This window comes from Malurus melanocephalus, unplaced genomic scaffold, assembly GCF_030028575.1.
Source record: "Malurus melanocephalus ecotype Western Australia unplaced genomic scaffold, MMel_1.1 scaffold_635, whole genome shotgun sequence".
Classification (NCBI taxonomy): Eukaryota; Metazoa; Chordata; class Aves; order Passeriformes; family Maluridae; genus Malurus; species Malurus melanocephalus.
The window spans coordinates 150,824-169,778 of record NW_026623867.1 but is presented as its reverse complement, the minus strand read 5'-3'; the positions used below and the strand labels follow the sequence as shown (position 1 = coordinate 169,778).

General features: G+C 49.0%; 1 protein-coding gene across 3 annotated transcripts in view; it reads left to right on the top strand.

Moving 5' to 3' along the window:
• The first annotated feature begins 996 nt into the window (after window positions 1–996).
• Window positions 997–18,955, top strand: part of NDEL1 (nudE neurodevelopment protein 1 like 1) — a 23,331-nt gene continuing 5,372 nt past the window's right edge. The window contains exons 1-8 of one of the 3 annotated variants that reach the window (XM_057383466.1): window positions 997–1,035; window positions 8,229–8,326; window positions 9,756–9,909; window positions 11,038–11,186; window positions 12,201–12,337; window positions 14,305–14,478; window positions 15,200–15,291; window positions 17,388–17,539. In XM_057383466.1, coding sequence (XP_057239449.1) covers window positions 8,241–8,326; window positions 9,756–9,909; window positions 11,038–11,186; window positions 12,201–12,337; window positions 14,305–14,478; window positions 15,200–15,291; window positions 17,388–17,539 — 944 coding nt within the window. In that variant the 5' untranslated portion in view covers window positions 997–1,035; window positions 8,229–8,240. Of the gene's footprint in view, window positions 1,036–4,564; window positions 4,689–8,228; window positions 8,327–9,755; window positions 9,910–11,037; window positions 11,187–12,200; window positions 12,338–14,304; window positions 14,479–15,199; window positions 15,292–17,387; window positions 17,540–18,955 lie in introns of those variants that run through there. The other 2 variants (XM_057383467.1, XM_057383465.1) reach the window with 2 other exon arrangements.

Sequence of the window (18,955 nt, the reverse complement as noted above, 5' to 3'; positions counted from 1 at the left end):
CCCGGAGCGGCGCCATTGGCTGCGGGCGCGGCGGCGCCGCCTGCTATTGGCTGCGGGCGGTGTCAGTCACGGCGCGGCCCCGCTCGGCCGCCGCCCTGCCGCCCCCCAACAGGGACCGCGCCGGGTGCGGGCCGGCCCGGCCGCAGCGGGGCTCCGAGCTGCCCTGGGCCCTGCCCGCCGCCGGCCTGCCTTGGGCCTCCAGCCTGGGCTTTTCCCCATCACTGGCAGGAAGCTGGACGCGTGCTTTGCCTCTGTTCTCGTAAAATCCCCGGTGAAACCTATGCCCGGGGCGCAGCGGCTTTTTTAGGCAGAAATTCCTCACGGARATGGCGATTGGATACTGGAGTGGACAGGGAGGTGGTGCTGGAGTCATCATCCGTGGAAGTGTTTAGGGAAAGGCGGTGGAGCTCAGTGCCTTGCTCTGRGCAAGGGTGTTTGGTCACAGGTTGGACTCGATGATCTTAGAGGTCCTTTCYTGTGATTCTGTGATCTCCGTTGGATGTTTGTCAGTAATTCTGTGAGGGTTTTTCTCCGAGGTTGTTATCCTCGCTCTCGCCCCGGAGAGCCCTGTTGTGCTCCACGTGAACGTGCCCAGCCCCGAGCGGCCCGTGGCCCGTGCTCGGGTGATGAGCGTGACCCGAATTACAGCAGACGTGCTGGAAGGGATGCACTGACAGGAGAGCAGGGAGCTCCCGGAGCCCGAGCTCAGCCCAGTGACTCCCACTAACGCATCCCTCTCCTTCCCGGGGAGGAGGGGAGCTGTGCTCTCCCACCCACAGCCCAGTCTGCGCTGGGAGTGACTCAGGGCTTCTCCCTTCCTTCTGCCACTCTCCTGACTTGCTCACAAGTGCCGGGGGTGGGGGGCACTTCTCGATGCCTGTGGCATTTGTTGCTCAGGAGGTGGTAAAATACAAGAAACTGCTGTAGAAGAGTTCCTTGGATACTTCAGAAAAATCTTTTTCTTCCATTGTTTTTTTTCCAACTCTCCCAAGAAACAATTTCTGGACACTGTGAAGACTTGGTGGCCTTTGCAAGGTCAGTGTTTTGTTAGTGATGTCAGTAACTGGAAGAGGAAGAAGCTGTCTCAAGGCAGAAAAGAGACTGGAGGCTTTTCTGTATTTTGGAAKGGGCTGTCCAGGGAGGCAGTGGAGTCCCCATCCCTGGAGGTGTTCGAGGAATTCATGGACGTGGCACTGAATTCACTGGTCTGGCTGACAAGGTGGTGATTAGTGAAAGGTTGATGATCTCAGAGGTCTTTTYCAACCTGAATGRTTCTGTATTWATTTATTTAAATTTCAGTTTGATGTGTGTGCAGTGTGACTGCACAGACAGGCTGGTTGATAGTGCCACTTAACTGTGGCTGGACAGGATGTGGCAGGGATGGGTAAATAATGTGGATTTGGGATTAACAGTGTTAGGTCTGCCCCGGAAGAGATCCCCTGTCCTGTTTTCTGGCTGGGCTGAGCATTTCTGTGTTGTTGTATATGGGGGGGCAGAGCCCAGGTGAGAAGATTTAATMCCACATGTCCCAGAAGTGAAGGAARTATTCAGAGGCCAAGTGTTTGAATCAGTGTTTGAGTCGCCTTCCTCCTTCTTCAGGGGAAAACCCTGTGGTTTTTTTTTTTCCTGACTCTTTAGAAGTTGCAGATACGTAAGATAATTCCTCATTTGGTGGAGAAGGACAGAGAAGAGAAAGGAAAATAAGAAAGTGGAGAGAAAGCACGAGACTGATGATGTGTGTGACCTTGGTGTCACAAGGAATCTTGTCTCTGGAGACACTGCTGACAGCAGACTGCCAAGAATTACAGCAACAAAGTACAGTTTATTCCCTCAGTCCATTACAGTTGGTTTTGAGGTGCCAGGAAAGTCAGACTGCAGAAAAGAGATGGTATTTTTGCAGTCCTTGATGTTTGCAACACCACAAACATAATCAAGCTGTGGAGTGTGTTCAGCAACTGTTCTGCTGTGCTGCCCTGACCCCAGGCAAAGCCAGCCAGACCCATCAGAGCAGATTTTTCATGTGATTGTGTCCCTCGAGGGCTCTTCTGTCCCCACAGCTCAGTGGAAGGTTGTACTGGTTCCTTCTCCTCAACACAGAGTTTGGGGGGTTATTTTTCATATTTCTGTTGTTAAGTGCTCACTGCAGAGCCCCTCTCTGTTGGGAGTTTCTCTCTAATTCCCTTCTGGGGAGTATCTTTGAAATCCATTTTACCCCCCTGGCACTGGTGGAACTTCAGAGATGTAAAAACAACAGATTTCAGTCCTTTTGGCCAAAGTCTGTGCTGAGTGCTTTTCCCTTGGAATTCCTTGGTCATTCCGTGGTGCCCAGAAGCATCTCCCCCTCTGGCCACTGCCTTCCCAGGGCATGGTGTCATCGGGATGGTTTTCATTGCTGGGGTAACAGGAAGGCCCAGGGACCTGGTGCTGTCACTGGTGCAGGCTCTGTGCTGTGTGTGTGCCACAACCTCTCAGATTAATCATTGCTGCTGGGTGGATGCCCTGGCATTCCCCAGGGCCTGAAGAGAAACCCAGCAGCTGTGAGCTGGAGAAGGTGGAGTTGGGTGGGTGATCTACAGAGGGGTTCAGGTCCATGGCAGCCTGTGCCAGCTGCCAGCTTGGTGTGGGTCAGGATCAGAGCTCCTGGTGCCTGTGACACCTCAGACCTGCCTAGGAGGGGTTTTCAGGGAGCAGAGACTGAGTCAGGGACAAGTCTGTCCTTCCCACAGCCTGAATTTCTTTTTCARTTTGCTGTTTACTCCTCACCCTCCTGCTCTGTATGGATTCATCCCTCTGGACTTCCTGAGTATGGAGCTGGGAGCAAATTCTTCTCAGGGTCAGGCCCGATTATGGGACATGCACATTTCCAGGGGCCTTCCCTTCTCCTCTTCACACACTGAACCTGCATCAGGAGCACCAGCTTCTTCAGGTTTCCTTTTTAAGGCACTTCAGTGGGGATACTTGGGATGGAATAGAGGTCAAATGTCTGAAACTTCCCACGTTTGTGAAAGTGGTAAATGTTTTTTCTATACAAAATTCTGATCCTTTTGGTAGTTGTAGCTTGATTTCTGAGAAGAGGTTTCTTGCATCAGTACATTTCTTCTGGTTTCAAGGCTTCCGTCACACCACTGGCTCACTCTTCAAGGGTTTTTCTGTGACTGGATATCAAATATTCACCAGACAGATGAGACTTGGCCATGTGSTGTAGAGCAGACATGTTATATTTGATTAATGAGGCTGTTGAGATAGCAAGGCTTGGCTGGTGCTTGGTTATCTTAAAGGCTTTTCTGAATTTGGCACCAAGTYCCTGCAGGTAGGAATTGCTTATCTCCTGCCTCCTGTGCTGCCCAAATTGGAAATGCAGGATTTATTATTGTAGCAGAGGAAGGAGCGTTGTGCTGACGCCATGCTCGGTGACTTTCTTCTCTTGCTGAAAGCTCCTGTGCTGATGTTGTAAGAGAGAAGGAGGCATTTGTTGTGGTTCACTSGAGAACATTCAGTTCAAAAATAGAACTGCAGGAGAGGGTTCACTTCCCAGAGGTTCAGTTTCATCCCAGCGCCGTGTRCAGGCACACATCCAAGCACGTATGGAAATCCGCCGGCTCCTATTCCAGGATGAGCAAAACAAGCCCAAATTGATTGGTGAAATCTAATCCATGGCTTTTGCTTGTTTGTTTTCCATGYTCTATAAAGAGAGTGCACATTTGCTTTGAGTTTGGGATGAAGTGCTTTGGTTGTCTTGCTTTGAGTCTTGATTGGACTTGCAGGGAAAAAGTCAAGAGCTTYAGGAGTTTGGGGGTTACCTGTTGGTCCTCATTGTTTGAGAAGGTGCAAAGTGATGGGAAAAAGATTTCTTCTGCTTTTCTGCCTCTGAATCAGCAAAAAAAAAGGGGAAGAAGAGAAGGAATAGCTGTTTGTGGACAGTCCTTCCTGCTCTGTGTGGTAGCACTGGATGGTGCCAGCACTTGGTGACAGCATCACTGCCTCTGAGACGGGGGGACTGCGGCAGCCAACGGGCACATGGAGCTGTTGTGATAGCCAGAGTGGCTTGTTATCTYGAGAGCTGAAGGCCACGTGTGAGCTTGGCAGAACTTCTTGATCAAGTCCAATTTGAGGTGCTTGCTTGTTTAATTCCAAAGGTCAGTGGACATTGGCAGTGCCTTGAGGGGAGGGGGGAGCAGCCAAGCGTAGCTGGGGGAGTTCAGCCTTGTGGTTGGTCCTGTTTGAATGGCYTTGCTTTGCTTCTGCTTAATTTTCATGTTTGGTGTCTGAAAATACTGGGCAAACGGGGTTGTGAGGAAGAATGCAGAAAATGTGCRGAAAAATTACCTGTTCATGAAGATYAAATAATATTCATTCTCTATACAGCAGTATTTATGAGCTAATTTTCCATGGGCGAATGTGAGGCAATTAAAATCAGGAGGAATGCTTTCTGCAGCCACTTGAAATGCTGCAGGTACATCCAGAGTGAATTGCAGCATGGGAGCTGTGCTCAAAGTCATCCCTGCTGTGACGTGTTGGTGACTGAGTGCCTTGGAGAGCAGGGAGGGGTGGATTCCCGACTGTGGGAAGGGGAGGGTCCCAGCTGAGAGGCCGGCTTAGATTTCAGGCGGAGTGTTTTGGTCTCAGCTTTCATCCCAACCTTCGCTGCAGTCTCCCATCACATGGAGAGCCAGGGAAGCTTTTTTAAGGTACTGTGTTACACTTCAAGCTGTGTTTGTGTTTTCGTGGCTTAGCTGGAAGGTGGCTCCAGAGAGATTTGGGTTTGGTCTTGAACGCAGGATTCCTTTACTTGAAAAATACTGTCTGCATGTTAGTTTGGTTACTTCTGGCACATTCTTGAACCTTTGGCTCTCRTGATATCCGGAGGATGCTACTCCTCTCAGTTTAAGGATGCTTTTGAGGTGGGGAAACAGATTTGTCCTGTACAAAGCCCTCTGGATTTAGACAAGTTCTTAACTTACACACTGTGGTTTTTTAGAGTCATTGCAGCGTGGAAAAGTTCTTTCCTTTTCACAGTGGAGAGCTGCTCTGTCCTGCTGACTTTGTCGGGGAGGCTTGAAAGGAGCCCCGGTGTTYTGAACGTAGTCCTTGTCTGGGAGCAGCTTTGGAGCTGGAGCTGTGCCCACGGAGCTGTGTTTTCCCAGGGCACTGTGTGAATGCTAAGCTGTGTTGGAATGAATTCGAGTGGGCAGGAGCATAAGCCTGCTCTCATTTTCCCTGGAAGACGCTGCTGCATTGTCTTGTCTGCCCCCTGAAAGCCTCAGTGTTGTTTGTCAAAGGCTGGATTCTGCGAGTGCCACGTATGCAAAGAAGCCCTGAATAGGAAGGACTGGCCGTGCTGGTTCTCAGCTCCTCGCAGAATTCCTGGGGCCTGGACAACAGGCAGCAGGCTGAGGCAAAGCAGTTTTTGTTAAATTCTCAGTATTCTGTGGGCATCCGCTCTCCCACACGTGAGATGTGTGGAATTGTCTGGTTCTGTTAAATTGCCTGCTTGTGCTCGGATAACTCCTGGGATTTGCTCTGTGCTGGCACAATCCATGCTTTTGTGCCATCATTCTGGRGGAATGAGCAAAGGCTGGCACAGTGAAGGATTTTCCTGTGGCCACATGTGTGCTGGGAGCAGGTTTGGGAGCTGTCAGCATCTCCAAGCTCTCAGGTTAGTGYTTTGGCCGTGAACCACCGTGTTTGCAGGGTGTTTGTGTGCTCTTATCCCTTTGTCCTGCCCCTCATGCACACAAGGGAAGACAAGTGACAAAGAGCAGGATAAGGATGCTGGAGCTCAGCAGTGCACGCTGGTTTTGGTGTCTGGAGCAGGGATTTGTGCAGTGCAGTCAGCACATCCCAAATCCCTGCTGATAGYGTTAGGGATGGTGGGACACATGAAGCAGTGGCAGTCATGAACTACCACCTGCTTTATCACCTGCTTAACCAACGCAGGATGAGAGAGCTGGAAAAGCTCTGGGTGGGTTGGGAAGGGTGAGTTCCTGCCTGAGCCACTTTTGGGCTGAATTTCCTCCCTGTCTGAAAGGAAAAGGTCTTTGGACAAGGCATGGGGGCCAAACACACCTTTCCTTGCGAGTCCCTTGCAGCCCTTCCTGTTCAGGCTCCTTGCACAGGCTGCTGTTCTTGCGTCCCTTGGATGTTTATTTCCAAGGGTGTGCCCCATGTGAGCAGACGGGAAGGAGTCTTGTGCCTTATCTCAGCTACTTCTAGGAAATGATGTAAGATACTTCCTTGTACAAGCCTTTTTCTAACCACATCCTGAATTTTGCTGACAGCTGGCTTGGCTGCTCACCTTTTGAGCTCAGCTCCTCTGGAGCTTTGGGAGCTGAGCCTGTCTTGTGCTTTGTCTCATTTATTGTGGGATGAATGTGCTCCCTGCTGGTCTGAGTCTCTCTTGAGTGTGCTGGTTTAGAGCTGTATGGGGGAGCTTGAAGGGTTTTGTGGAAGGGGTGGATCCATGCTATGGACAGCAYCCAGCAGTACCTGGTCCTGGCAGTGGGAATCACTGTCCAGGAGCTGCTGGACACACCTGAGCCTCAGCAGGTGTCTGCTCCCACCGTGGAGCTGCAGCAATTCTGACAGGGATGCTGAGCTCCACATCCACAGGCTTCTGCACAGACTTGGGATTTGTCCCTGTGGAGTGACTGAGCTGCCTTGGTAACAGCTGATGCAAGTGCTCCTAAAGAAATCCCTGTSTGAAATTTGTGATGGGAATGGCTCCACAGGTACCATTTCATTTTCTCGGTGCAGGAAAGGAAACAGCATCAGTTCTCCTGGGCAGTGTGAAGACCTGACATGACATTTTGCTTCTGCAGTAAAGCTGTGAAATTAAATGAATACTGTGTGAGATTTGAGGTGGTTTTGAGGCACTTAGCACTCTCTGGATAAATTTGTTCTTGGCTTGTGGCAGCTGCAGTCTCAGCTGGAGAACCAGTGTGCCAGTTCTGCCTCGCTGTATTTGGCCTGGCTGCCCTCTGACGAAAGCATGGTATTGTTCTGGCCCACTTTTAGGTGTCAAAAATGTGGGTCACTGAGATACAGAACACATTAGTGTGACAATTTTAGCCTGAAGGGACAGAGTTGGCTGAGAAGTGATGCCTGGTAGAGTGTGAAAGTCAGGACTTGTAGGTCGGCCCTTGCTGATCAATGGCCTTGGTGCAGGCRTTGTCCACAGCCCCTGCTTGGTGCACAGAGGAGGTTGGGTTCACTGTGTTCTTTCTCTGGGTGGTAATGACAGAAACTGAGGCTTGGCTCTTGAAGGAGTAAGAAAAACATGTCTGAAAGAGCTGTKGGATTGCTTGGGGAGGGCTCAGCCATGGTGCATCTCCTGGCTGGGGTGTGAGCACTGCTCCTGGTCTTGCTGTGCATTTTATCACCTTCAGCACCCCTGAGACCTGGTGTGTGCTGAGGCCTCCAGTGTCTTGTGTCCCCTGGACCATGTACTGCTCTGTTCCTGAGCAGGGTATGAAAAGTCCATGTTGGGTTGTGTTTCTTATGCTGGCTGGCAGACTGTGGAGGTCTGAGAAAGGGGGCTCACCTTGGAGAGGGGATCACCACTGCCTTGGTGTGGGAAACTTYTCCTCTGAGCACCTCCAGGCTGGAAACACTCCTGTGTGACATTTTATGGGAGAGACTGATGTTCCTAGTGTCTGTTTGAGGGAGCAGTACTGCTGCTACCTGCATGTGACACAAGCAGGAATTAGGCAGGACTTGTTGCAGGAAGAGTAAATTGAGTTTTCATCTCCACACAGAGCTGTTTGYAGTTACCTCACTTAGAGTGTTCATCCTCCTTCATTATTCACCCTYGCAGCTCTAAAAGCAGCTGTAGTGYAGTTGCTGTGCTGGTGGCAGGAGGCAGAATCTCTTTGAGAACGTTTAATGAACTCAAGTGGAAATTGATAGTTGTGAATCTGAGTGTGTTACCAGTTGTAGGCCTCGGTGGGCTCATGGCACTAACTGCAGTTTTGGTGGCAGGTACGAAATACAGCCAGAACTTCTGGTCTCGTTTCAGGCTGCTGCAGGAGCAYTCCCAGAGGCTGGGTACAATCCTGTGGCCTGCTGGGGCAGGTCTGTGTGCTGGATGARCCCTGGGAGGCATTGCTGGCACCCTGGCTGTGGCTGCCAAGTGCCAGTGCTGTGGCTCTGAAGCCCAGGATTCAGCTGAAGTTTTGGGGGTGGTCTGCCTGTGATAATCCTGAGTGTATCCCTGTGTTTGTGTCCTGCAGGTTGTGTTGATCATGGACTGTGAAGAAATCCCTACTTTTTCGAGTCCAAAGGAGGAAACTGCGTATTGGAAAGAGCTTTCCTTGAAGTACAAACAAAGGTATTGTGGATTTGCAAGCTGAATTTGGTTCTTCATGACCAGAACACTGTTTAATCTGTTCCTCTGCAAGGCCACATCAAGATGGCTATTAGATACTTTAGCAAGAATCTGTGAGAAGAGAATTCTCTGTGAAGGATTTCCAGCTTGGAAATTTCCATCTCTGTGGGAGCTGAGTGTTTCTTGCACAGTGTCACCATGCCAGGAACTGCAGGCTATGTTTTGAGCATGTTTGAGCAAGAGCACAGCCTTTTTATGGTCCTGTGCACCTTTGTGTAATTARAGTGCTGCCTTAAGTGGTATCTTGATGTTTTATCATAAGAAGGCGCCTTTGGGCTTGCCWTGTATCATTCCTGTTCCCTCAAGCTTCTTGCAGTGGAATTACTGGTATGAAGAGTGGCTGATTTAGTGTCTGTTGCATTTTAGTGAAGTGTTCTGTAGCTCCTAGTCTTGCCTGTACCGGTGGTTTGCATCTTTGGGGAGCACAGGGCTTTTTGGTTGCAAAAAGTGAGAAAGGAAATTGCTCTCTGGAGTAATGCTGTGCTTCTGGAGGGGTTGGGGGGTGGGTTGAGGTTTTTTTGGAGTGGGGGACACTGGAGGAATTTCCCAGTTTTTTTTTCTTTAAAAAGCTTTCTTTGCCTTCAGTGTAACTCACATGCAGTTGAGCTAAAGTTAAACCTCTGTCAAGCCCAAAGAGCCCAGCATGCAGGTGGCTGTTTGGTTTGTGGKTTTTTGGGAGGGAGGTGTTGGGAATGTGGAGGGGCCTGTCCATGTGGAGAACCCTAAGCTGTTCTTGTGTGTCAGAAATTCCATCTGAGACACCAGTGGATGTGCTGCTGCCTAAAGCCTTGGTGGTTTTCTCTGCAGCTTGCTCAGGGCTGAGCTATTACGTGTGGTAAAGATGCAAATTTAATAAGCAAAGTATGTGGAGTGGCTACTTCTAGTATTGAATAACTTGTAGTGGAATGAGGTAGGCATGTCCTGACTTCCTGACTCTGCATGATTTGTAAGAACTTTAATTTTTCAGGTAGTGCAGGGTTGCAGAAACTGTTGTTCTCTCGTCAGTTTTGGACCAAAATCTGGTTCAWTGTTTGCTTAATTCATTGTCTCTACCATAAAGTTTGGTAGCTGTGAAAGCTAATGGAGCACAAAGTGCTTCTCGGGCTCCCATGAATCCTGTTAATAGCTTTGATTCCATACAGGCATTTAAGGTGGCTGTTKGGTTTGATGTAAGAGAATTCATTTCCTTCAATAGCTCATCTTAATGTAACTTCACTGTTTCCCCATTTTTCTTTTTCTCCATTGAGGTCTATAGATGMCACTTAAGTGCTTTAAAGCTCCCGTTTCCAGCTTTTTATTTTAGAAGAGCTGCAGGTTTTGGTTGAATTTGGGAGCTGCTGGGTTTTGCACTGATGAAATCCTCTCTTTGCAGCTTCCAGGAGGCCCGTGAAGAGCTGGCTGAGTTCCAGGAGGGAAGCAGGGAATTAGAAGCTGAGTTGGAGGCACAGCTAGTGCAAGCTGAGCAGAGGAACAGAGATTTGCAAGCAGATAACCAAAGACTGAAATATGAAGTGGAAACATTAAAGGTAGGTTTTCTCTGTGGTAGTGTTGCTTTTCCTTTAAGGTGCATCTTGGATCTTCTTTGGGATCGTCTGGGCTGCTGTTTGGCACTGAATATCCAAATGAAAAAGTATTGTCTGGTTAAGATCTATGCTGAAGCATGGCATGTCCCCCAAATAAGGCCAGGGACGTTTCTGGCAGAATTTTTCTTGTTCACGTCATTAAACTTTGCCCTGGAGTTTGTGCTGGTTGGAATTCCCRAGGCTGTGCCAAGGAGGAGCTTTATTTGTTCCACAAGGAACATCATCATGGCAACAGGGAGCAAAACAATGGTTTGTCAGGCCACTGCCTGTCAGCTTTCTTTGCAAACCAGTCTTTTTGCCTCCTTGCTTTTATGAGACCCTAAAGAAATCAGAAGATGGGTGATTTTTGTACATCTTYCAGTYTCCACATGCATTTTTAACAGCCTCRTCTGTGGAGCCAGGATTTGCATAAAGATCTGCAGAGGGTAGTTCTGCACTGATGCATTTCTGTTAACAAATTCTTGCCTCTCTTGAAATCGTAAAAAAGCATCATTTTGGGCAGTCTTGGCTTATTTAGTGAAGGCAAAGGTTAGAAATTCACTCAGTGGAAGGAGGGTTTGTGGGGTTACTTTGTGTCTCCAGTCCCAGCTGTACTTCTAGGTCAGGATGTGTTTTATAAGGTCAGYAGTTTCTCCACAGGCCTCTCTCAGTGAGAGGTGAGTGTTTGGCAGTGAATTCTTCAGTCTTCTGAGGATGAGTTTGTGGGCCTGAGGGTTTTGTGACAAATTTCAGTGGCTTGTTTTTGCTAAAGGGCWCGTCAGACAATTCCTGATGTCAGGGGAGGCTGTGCAGTTGGATTTCTCTCTGGCTTCCTGGAGCAGCTGTCAGTGCAGGCTGTGGGGAGCAGATGCAGGGATACATCCCTGAGAGGCAGCTGTGCCATGGTGACACGTCTGGGGTTTTGTGCTGTGGCCAGCTTTGATGTTCACAGTATGTCCCTTTTCCCTCTCCATTTCTGCTCTGAATTAGCAGCAGTCCCAAATCAGCATTCTGCAAAGAGAGTCCCCTTTTCCTGTTGCTGACTTGGACAGTGCCAGCAGCTGATACTGATCTGTCTGTTCTTTGTTTCAGGAGAAACTGGAGCACCAGTACGCCCAGAGTTACAAGCAGGTGTCATTGTTGGAGGATGACCTGAGCCAGACAAGGGCCATCAAAGATCAGCTGCACAAATACGTGAGGGAGCTGGAGCAGGCCAACGATGACCTGGARCGTGCAAAGAGGTGAAGGCTGCAAACCTCCTCTTCCCTTCAMGTTTGCACTACAAACCTCTTCTCTTTGCCACTCAGCTTGAGCATTTTATTGTTCCTTAAAGAGAAAATAACACCCATTCAGAAAAACCCTAAACACCCTCAGGACATTGGATTRTTTGAACAGTGCAGTTTCCCTTGGAGCTCACCTCTATAAGCTGGCTCCTGTTGCAGTGGGACAGCGTGGCTCTTGCTCCTGTGAGGAACTAACCCAGAGCCAGCCAAGCCCCTGCACTGTCCTTGGTACCCCCAGCTGGATGACTTTTGTTTGTGGTCCTGCTGCCTCAGAGTCCCTTTGAAGCCAGAAGCTCCTGCTTTCCATAGTCTCTGTTAARGCAAACAGGCCCAGGGAGTCTCCTGGTCCTTTGCAGGACAGCTGTAGGGAACAGCCCTGGCCTTCCTAAGTGCCTGAAATGAGCAGGCTGCTGCTGGAAACGCCCAGTTTGGGAGGAGRTCCTGCTTCCCTTTTGCTGAGTGGAATTCTGCCATTGATTCAGAGAGACCAGGAATGAGCCTCTGGCTATCTGGAAAAAAGATCTGAGAGCTGAGGGCTTGTTTGCACAGGCCTCTTAACCTCATGACTARCTTTTGACACTGACTTGGGGAGGAATTGGCTCTTAGGTAATATCCCAGTGCTCTGCTTCCCACCTTTACTGGGCTGTGCCTGTGCAGAGCTCTGGGAGCACAGCCCCACCTGATTCATGCACAGCTTTGGAGCATGGCTTGGGAAAAATGGAGCTGGCTGCTCTGGACTGCCTCTTTCCCACATCTTTGGTGCATCCCTGAGAGCCAGATGCTATCACGCTCTTTTCATCTTTTTCTCCTGTTTCTTTGGAGTTGATTACTCCTTTCTAAGAAGCATTTCCATGGTTTTCAAATGCTTACCTTGAATGCAGGCCCTGCTAACATTTTTCTTCTGTTATGGTTTTGAATAAGCTTTTATGCYGGCTGAGCTGAAGAACCTAATATTGTGGATTTTGTTTCTAGGGCAACAATAGTTTCATTGGAAGACTTTGAACAAAGGCTGAACCAAGCTATTGAGAGAAATGCATTTTTAGAAAGTGAACTGGATGACAAGGAGTCATTGCTGGTCTCTGTACAGAGATTAAAGGATGAAGCAAGAGGTATGGCTGGTCTGGTTGGTTCTGTGTCCTGGTGCAGGGCTGGTTTGCTAAAAGATGTGCAGCAAGCAAAGCTCATGTTTCTAGAAAGCCTCACATGATGAGACTTGAACTGGATGCTTTAGGTGTTGTCAACAGTGCGTTCTTTGTGTGTCCAGTTTAACCAAAAAGAAAAACTTTCTCATTTAGGGCAGAATTAATAATAGATGAATTCAGGATCTCTAACACAAAAATACTCTGTTCCACAGATATAATAGAATTGAGGAAGTTGCTTCAATRGTTCCTCTTGCTGTGGGTTTCTAGGAAGGGAGAGCACAGGAAATGACAGGGAAATACAGGATAAATGATGAAGTAACTCTTAAAAAAATCTCTCCTTAGTGTTCCTTCTAAACCTCCTGGAAATTGCCTAGTTTATTTAAGATATTGTAGTAAAGGCTGTGTTTAGACTGTGCGGTGAGAGGTCATCATTTGGGATGATGTTCTGGGATTTGATCAGGAGTTGGGAATTCCCCAGTGGATCTCACATTGAGGATGCCGGGGAAGTGTTTTTAATGTTTGGTATAAATTGATTTCTCTGATAGTGGAGGTGATTTGCTCATAAGTTGGTGCCAGCCTATAGTATTGTTTAGAGAATGGTGGTTTTCAGCTGTGTTCCCTAAATGAAACTTCCTAAAATATTCCCTCATTTAAGGCCTAGACCTGAGTGTGACACAATCTGACAGCAAGCTGGGCTTTTTTGTTGTTGTTATCCTTTGTGAACCATTTTGAAGCAAGTTTGTGCCCCGGAAATTGGAAACTTTATTGGGAGCRCAGGGATTTTGTAATAAATGTGAARAGGGAAATTTTCTGAGGAAATGTATGTATTGTAATTTGAGATGAGAGCAATAATACTGGAAAAAACAGCAGAACACAGGGGAGTGTTTTCTAGAATGCTGGAACAATCAGCAAAACAGACATCTTGTTTCTTAGATGAGTCATTTGGAAATTTTTAGCATTTGTGAGTTATTCTCCCTGGCAGCAAGCAGGAACAGTAGCCTCYAAAAGAACTGGTGTTGTGTCAAACTCTAACATGACATTTCTGATTAAACAACCTCAGATCCTCTGCTGGGAGCCCAGACAGATTTTCATTTAATCTCTGCTGTTTTTACCTAAAATCGGTTCTAAATATTTATGACAACTTAAAAGCTGTAATGTACAATAATTTTGCTTTTGTACCAGATTGAGGCAAGGAATAGGAGCTCTGTGAAAGTGAAATTGCTCTTCAAGAAAGGAAGATTTCAGTTTTAATGTTTGTTTTCATCCAGACCCTTGTAAGGGTTTTAGAGATTCAGTGCTGGGCTGTGCTGGATTCTCTTTGTAGCAAGAAGGTGTGGGAAGGGAAGGGGACAGGCCAGGGATAGGCTGCAGTCTGGGGAGGAGGTGAGGATAAAACCAGGCTTTCCTAATGCCTTGTCTTTTCCCAATCCTTTGGACTGCCTCCAAGGCATCACAAAACCAGATGCAACCCTTGGGCTGCCTTTGGTTTGTGTGGAATTCTGGGGGTTATTCACTGGAAGAATAATGTAGGGAATGAGAAACACGGGAAACAGATGATTCCTCTGTTTTCCCAAGCTGTGTTTGAGCAGGAGCTGGGCTCAGCAGCTCTTGGTGTCCAGTTGCAGTTTTTGTAACGTGTTCTCCATGGGGCTTAYACTGCAAATGGGGAGGAATCCTGAGGCAAATCACTTGCCCCATCCCAGGGAGCTCTGTGGGGCAGGCAGGGCTGTTTGGGGTTGGGGATGGGGATGGGATGAGGATGGGGATGCTCTGAGAGCACTCCTCACTGCTGAAGGAAACAGCAGCCACCAATCCAGGATCGTTGGCTAACATCTCCTCCTGCCCCTCCCAAACAAACAGACAGAGTGTTTGTGAGAGAAATCAATCACTGATATGGGATTTTGTGATTTTTTTTTCCTTCTCTCACCCCTCAGACCTACGGCAAGAGTTGGCTGTGAGGGAAAGGCAGCAGGAGGTGACTCGGAAATCAGCGCCCAGCTCGCCCACTCTGGACTGTGAGAAGATGGATTCAGCTGTCCAGGCATCTCTCTCCTTGCCAGCTACACCCGTTGGAAAGGGATCAGAAAATAGTTTTCCCTCCCCAAAAGGTATCACCCATGGGAATGGGGTMTGGTTGTACTCCTTAGGGAGCTCTAGGTGGATGTGGGGATGTGCAGATCCCACACACTTCCATGAGGAGTGGTGGAATCCCAGGGCAGCATCAGGTGCATTTCAGAAATAAATAGCCGGAAAAGAAGGACTCTGAAGCTTAGACACCACCTTTGGGAGCCAGCAGGGGTTGCACTCATGCAATGGGTGCCTGCAGTAGAGCACTGGAGATATCTGGGAAGTGCAGGGACTGATACTTCYGCTCAAATAATGCGGCAGCAGTGGTGGGTAAGCACAGTCAGGAATTTGGAGTCTCTGTTACCACACAGGCTTTTCCTTGTGAGGCAGTGGGGTGTTAGTCCAGTCCCTTTGCCCATCTGGRAGGCTCTGGACAGTCCCAGGGATTAATACATTATTTTTCAAATGAGAAACAGTCAATTCCAGAGGGAGCTCTGGCTGGATTAGTTGGATTGCAGTCAGTAGCCTTGCAGACAGAGAGTGCATGAACTCTGCCTCTGGGGCTAATGGCAACGAGGGCAGTGGGCAGGAATTAAGCTTTATTATTTTTCCCTGGCTTGTGATCCTGCAGCTTTTGTGGGTAATTGTATGAAATGTCTGCAGCAAGACTATGATTTTTTTTTTAAATGTAGAAGCTGATTTATTTAAATAAAATACTGAACTGTGGAGGAGTGAAGTAATAAGATGTGTCTGTGTTTGCAGCTATACCAAATGGGTTTGGTACCAGCCCACTGACTCCTTCAGCTCGAATATCTGCACTCAACATTGTGGGAGATCTGCTACGGAAAGTGGGGGTGAGTGCACTGAGCTCTGGGCTCTCTCTGAGGCTTTTGTCCTTGTGCTCAATCATAACACAGCCTTGGCCCATGCTGGGTACATTCTGGAGCAGCCAAATCATCCACATTCACTGCTTAGTATTTGGTAGTGCATGTTTTAARAAGTATTTTGATTTTTAATGCATGATCCTATGGTTCTCATCCAGTTTGGGGTGACAGAATTCATATTTGGAGTTAAAATTTTTCAAATAGTGAGTTATGCACTGTCATCTACTTGTTCTTACCTTAACTGGGCCTGCAGCTTCCTCTGTCTGGGCTGCAGAGATGGAGCTCAGGCTCTGGGTGAGGGAGGAGCTGGGATCCCACTGCCAGGGTCTCCTTATGGGAGAGCTCCTCCCCCAGGGAAATCTGCCACAGGTATTGAAGAAAACCCAACCCAGAAGCCTTTGGAAAGAAAGTGAGAAAATAAATCAGGAGAAAGCCAAATGTTCCCATCTGTGGTTGGTGGGAAGTGAAATTCATGAACCTTTAAAGGGATTACACTGTAAGCAGGGAAGAAGTGGTTTCAACATCTGTTGCAGTGTTGTTTAGGATCCAGGCTTTCCACTTGGAAGGAGAAATGACTTTTGAGCTCCCAGGAGTGCCCTGACAAGCTGTGGTGGTTTGTGTTTGGGTGAAGCCCAGGGAAGGTGCTGCCTGGCTCTGGCCTGGCTCTGTGTAAGCACTGGCAGCCTGGCAGGAGCTGCAGTACAGACAGTTGGTTTAGCAAAGTTGGAAATGGAAAATTGCCTGGCTGCTCCCATTTGGAGGCAGCGAGCTCAGCCTTGGTTTGAAAGGGCAGCAGGACAGCTCTGGGTTAGGAGTGGCATGTTTAAAAGGGGATCATTGTGAGTAAGAGTCTGCAGGGGATTTAGGGAGCTTAGTGACAATCCCATGTGATTACTCTGCAAGGACAGGAAATGCCAAATAAGCAAGCTTCTCTCCCAGCCTGCCCTGAGCCCCAGCTCAGCCACTGGGACAGGATTCCAGCCYCTGCACTGCTCTAGGAACAATTACAGGATGGTCAGGGGTTCTTTGGGGTTTGCCTGTGCCTCATCACAAGCCTGAGACTCCCTGTGTCTGCGGGAAGTTTCCCCTCAGCTTTCCTGCTTGCAGCTGAGYCGGGTAGCCCTTGGCTCAGATCACAGTGGCCGTGGCCAGAGGGGCACAATCTGTGACATGCAGAGTTACCTATCGCTGCCTTACAGTCCATAATCCCTAAACAAACTTCATGGATTCCATGGAGTCTGCAGTGTTCACTCACCTGTGGCAGCATCTCAGTGCCCTGTTACTGGAATATTCTGTGTGGAGCAGGAGCAAGCCCCACGTTTGGGAAGATGCATTCCAGTTTCCAGCTCAGGCATTTGTAATGTTCTGAATGCACTCATGCACAGAGGGGTGTCATGAGCAAGCACTTCCTGCTACACCATGTGGATATTCAGGATGAGATGGATATTCAGCCTCTGATGGTGACAGAGGGCAGGGGATGTTCTGCAGTAAAGGAGAGAATCAGGATATACTCTTTGTCCCAGCAGTCAGTGGATGAGACTGTCACTTTATATAGACAGAAAAGACCTCACCAGGCCTGTCTGGAAGTGAGGCAGTGGACCTTTAGAAACTGGCTTCATTTTGCAAGCCAAGATTAAGAAAGAAATTGCAGGAGGCCTGTAATTGTCCTCGTGAAAAAAAACAACTTTCCAAATGCACAGTCCCTCACAAAGCTTGAGGGTTCTCCTTTAGGCTCTCAGTCTTCTGATCAGTTTGTGGCAGCTGCTGGAACAAGAAGTTTTGGTAACTTTGCTAGGATTTGGCTTCCTTRTCTTGGGTAATTATTTCAGAGTTCATCTGTTCTCGAATCTGAGCCCTCGTGGAGCTGAGTAATGTCTGGCAGGCTGCATCAGCATCTGTGTGTTTCCTTTGTGGTTGGGTGATGGAGGAAATGACAGCTTTGTTCTCCTTTTTTTTTGCCAAAGGTGATCACACTGGAATCCTGATCATGGCAATCTTAGCGTCATGAGCAGTGAAATACTTCCTCTTAATGTTTTTTTTTTAATTTTTTTTCTCTCCTTTCACAGGCCTTAGAATCCAAATTAGCTGCTTGCAGGAATTTTGCAAAGGACCAGGCATCACGGAAATCCTACATTTCAGGGAATGTCAACAGCGCCGTGATGAGCAGCAACGGCACAAAGTACCCACACCCAGGGCACACGTCCTTCTTYGACAAGGGGTGAGTGGGGCAGCTCTGCCCTCAGGGAAGGGGCATTTCAGGAGCTCCTGGAGCAGTTCCCATGTCCTGTCCTTAGTCCAGCACAGCTTCCATCCTGTAGGAAAAATAACTCGTGGAGTGAAGGCTGCRGGGTCCTGGGAAGGTGATGGGACTGATTTGTGCTCAGCAAAGAGAAAAGCACGTGTGGCTGGGGATGGCAGTGCCTGTCCTGCCTCTCTTGGTGGCTGAACACCAACCCCAGGCAGYGAGGAGGGGCCCTCTGAGAGCATCTCAGGGCAGCAGAGGCTGCCAGAGCTGCAGGTGGGCTCTGGGGAGGGGCATAACCACACACAGGGATTGCCTTGGAGCTGAGGGCAGGTTCACTGTGAGGGGGGCCCTGGGCACCCCTCGGTGAGAGRAGAGAGAACCGCTGCTGGTGGAATTGTGGCTGCTGAGGGTGACTCCTCCCTGCTGTGAGTCAGCCTGGGAGCCAGGAGTCACCCTGCTGTCCCAGGAGCAGCTCCCCACGAGTCTGCCGTGCTCAGAGCTCCCTCTGGCACACCGGGACATGCTCTGCAGGGAGATTTCCCCCAGTTCCTCACAGCACAAGGASCTGGAGGTGTACAGAGGTGGAAAGTGCAGAGTTCTCCAGTGGTGCTGAGGGCAGAACATCCTCCATGCTCCCTGCATGTCTTCATGTTAAACCTCCRTGCAATTTAATGCTGATATTCAGCACTTCCTCAATCCATTTATTTTAGGGAATGAATTGAGCCGTTCCCAACCTGAAAGTGCCAGAGCAGYCAGCTGAGCTTCCCACATTCACCCYGGGCAGAGCTGTGTGGGGAGCAGGGTGAGCTGCCCCTTACAAATGGGCACTCAGGGCTTCTAGAGCCACTGGTGTKTGCTGCTTTTGGAAAGGCAGAGTTCAGAGCCTTGAAATCATGTGCAGATCAGACTTGAGGGCTGTGTGTGCTGCAGGGCAGAGGGGGCTGTGCATCCCCCAGCAGGGCTCTGGCTCTTCAGGGAACAGGGAAGTGCTGGGGAGGGATTATGGCAGTTCTTAGAGGCAGCGYGGCTATATTGAGGTGTGGTGTGACAAATAAGCTGATTGCTCTGTGGGGCGGGGGTCACTTTTAATTATGCAGATTGTCATCACACTCCTTATCTGGGCTGGCTGCCCAGGGAGCAGGCTGGGGCTGAGAAAGGCTTAGAAACCCTGCAAGGAAATGCTGCAGCGGGGCTGGGGGTGTTGGGGACAAGAAGAGGGCTGGAAGTGATTCATGTGCTCATCTGCAAGTTGTCAGAGATGCTGCACAGCCCCGTTGTCCTGTCCTGTCCCTGTCCCCTGCACCCCGGCTGCTGTTCCCAGTCCTGTCCCTTCACCAGCTCCTGCTCGCCCTGGGCTGTGCCCCAGAGCTGCTGGCAGTGCCTGTGCTG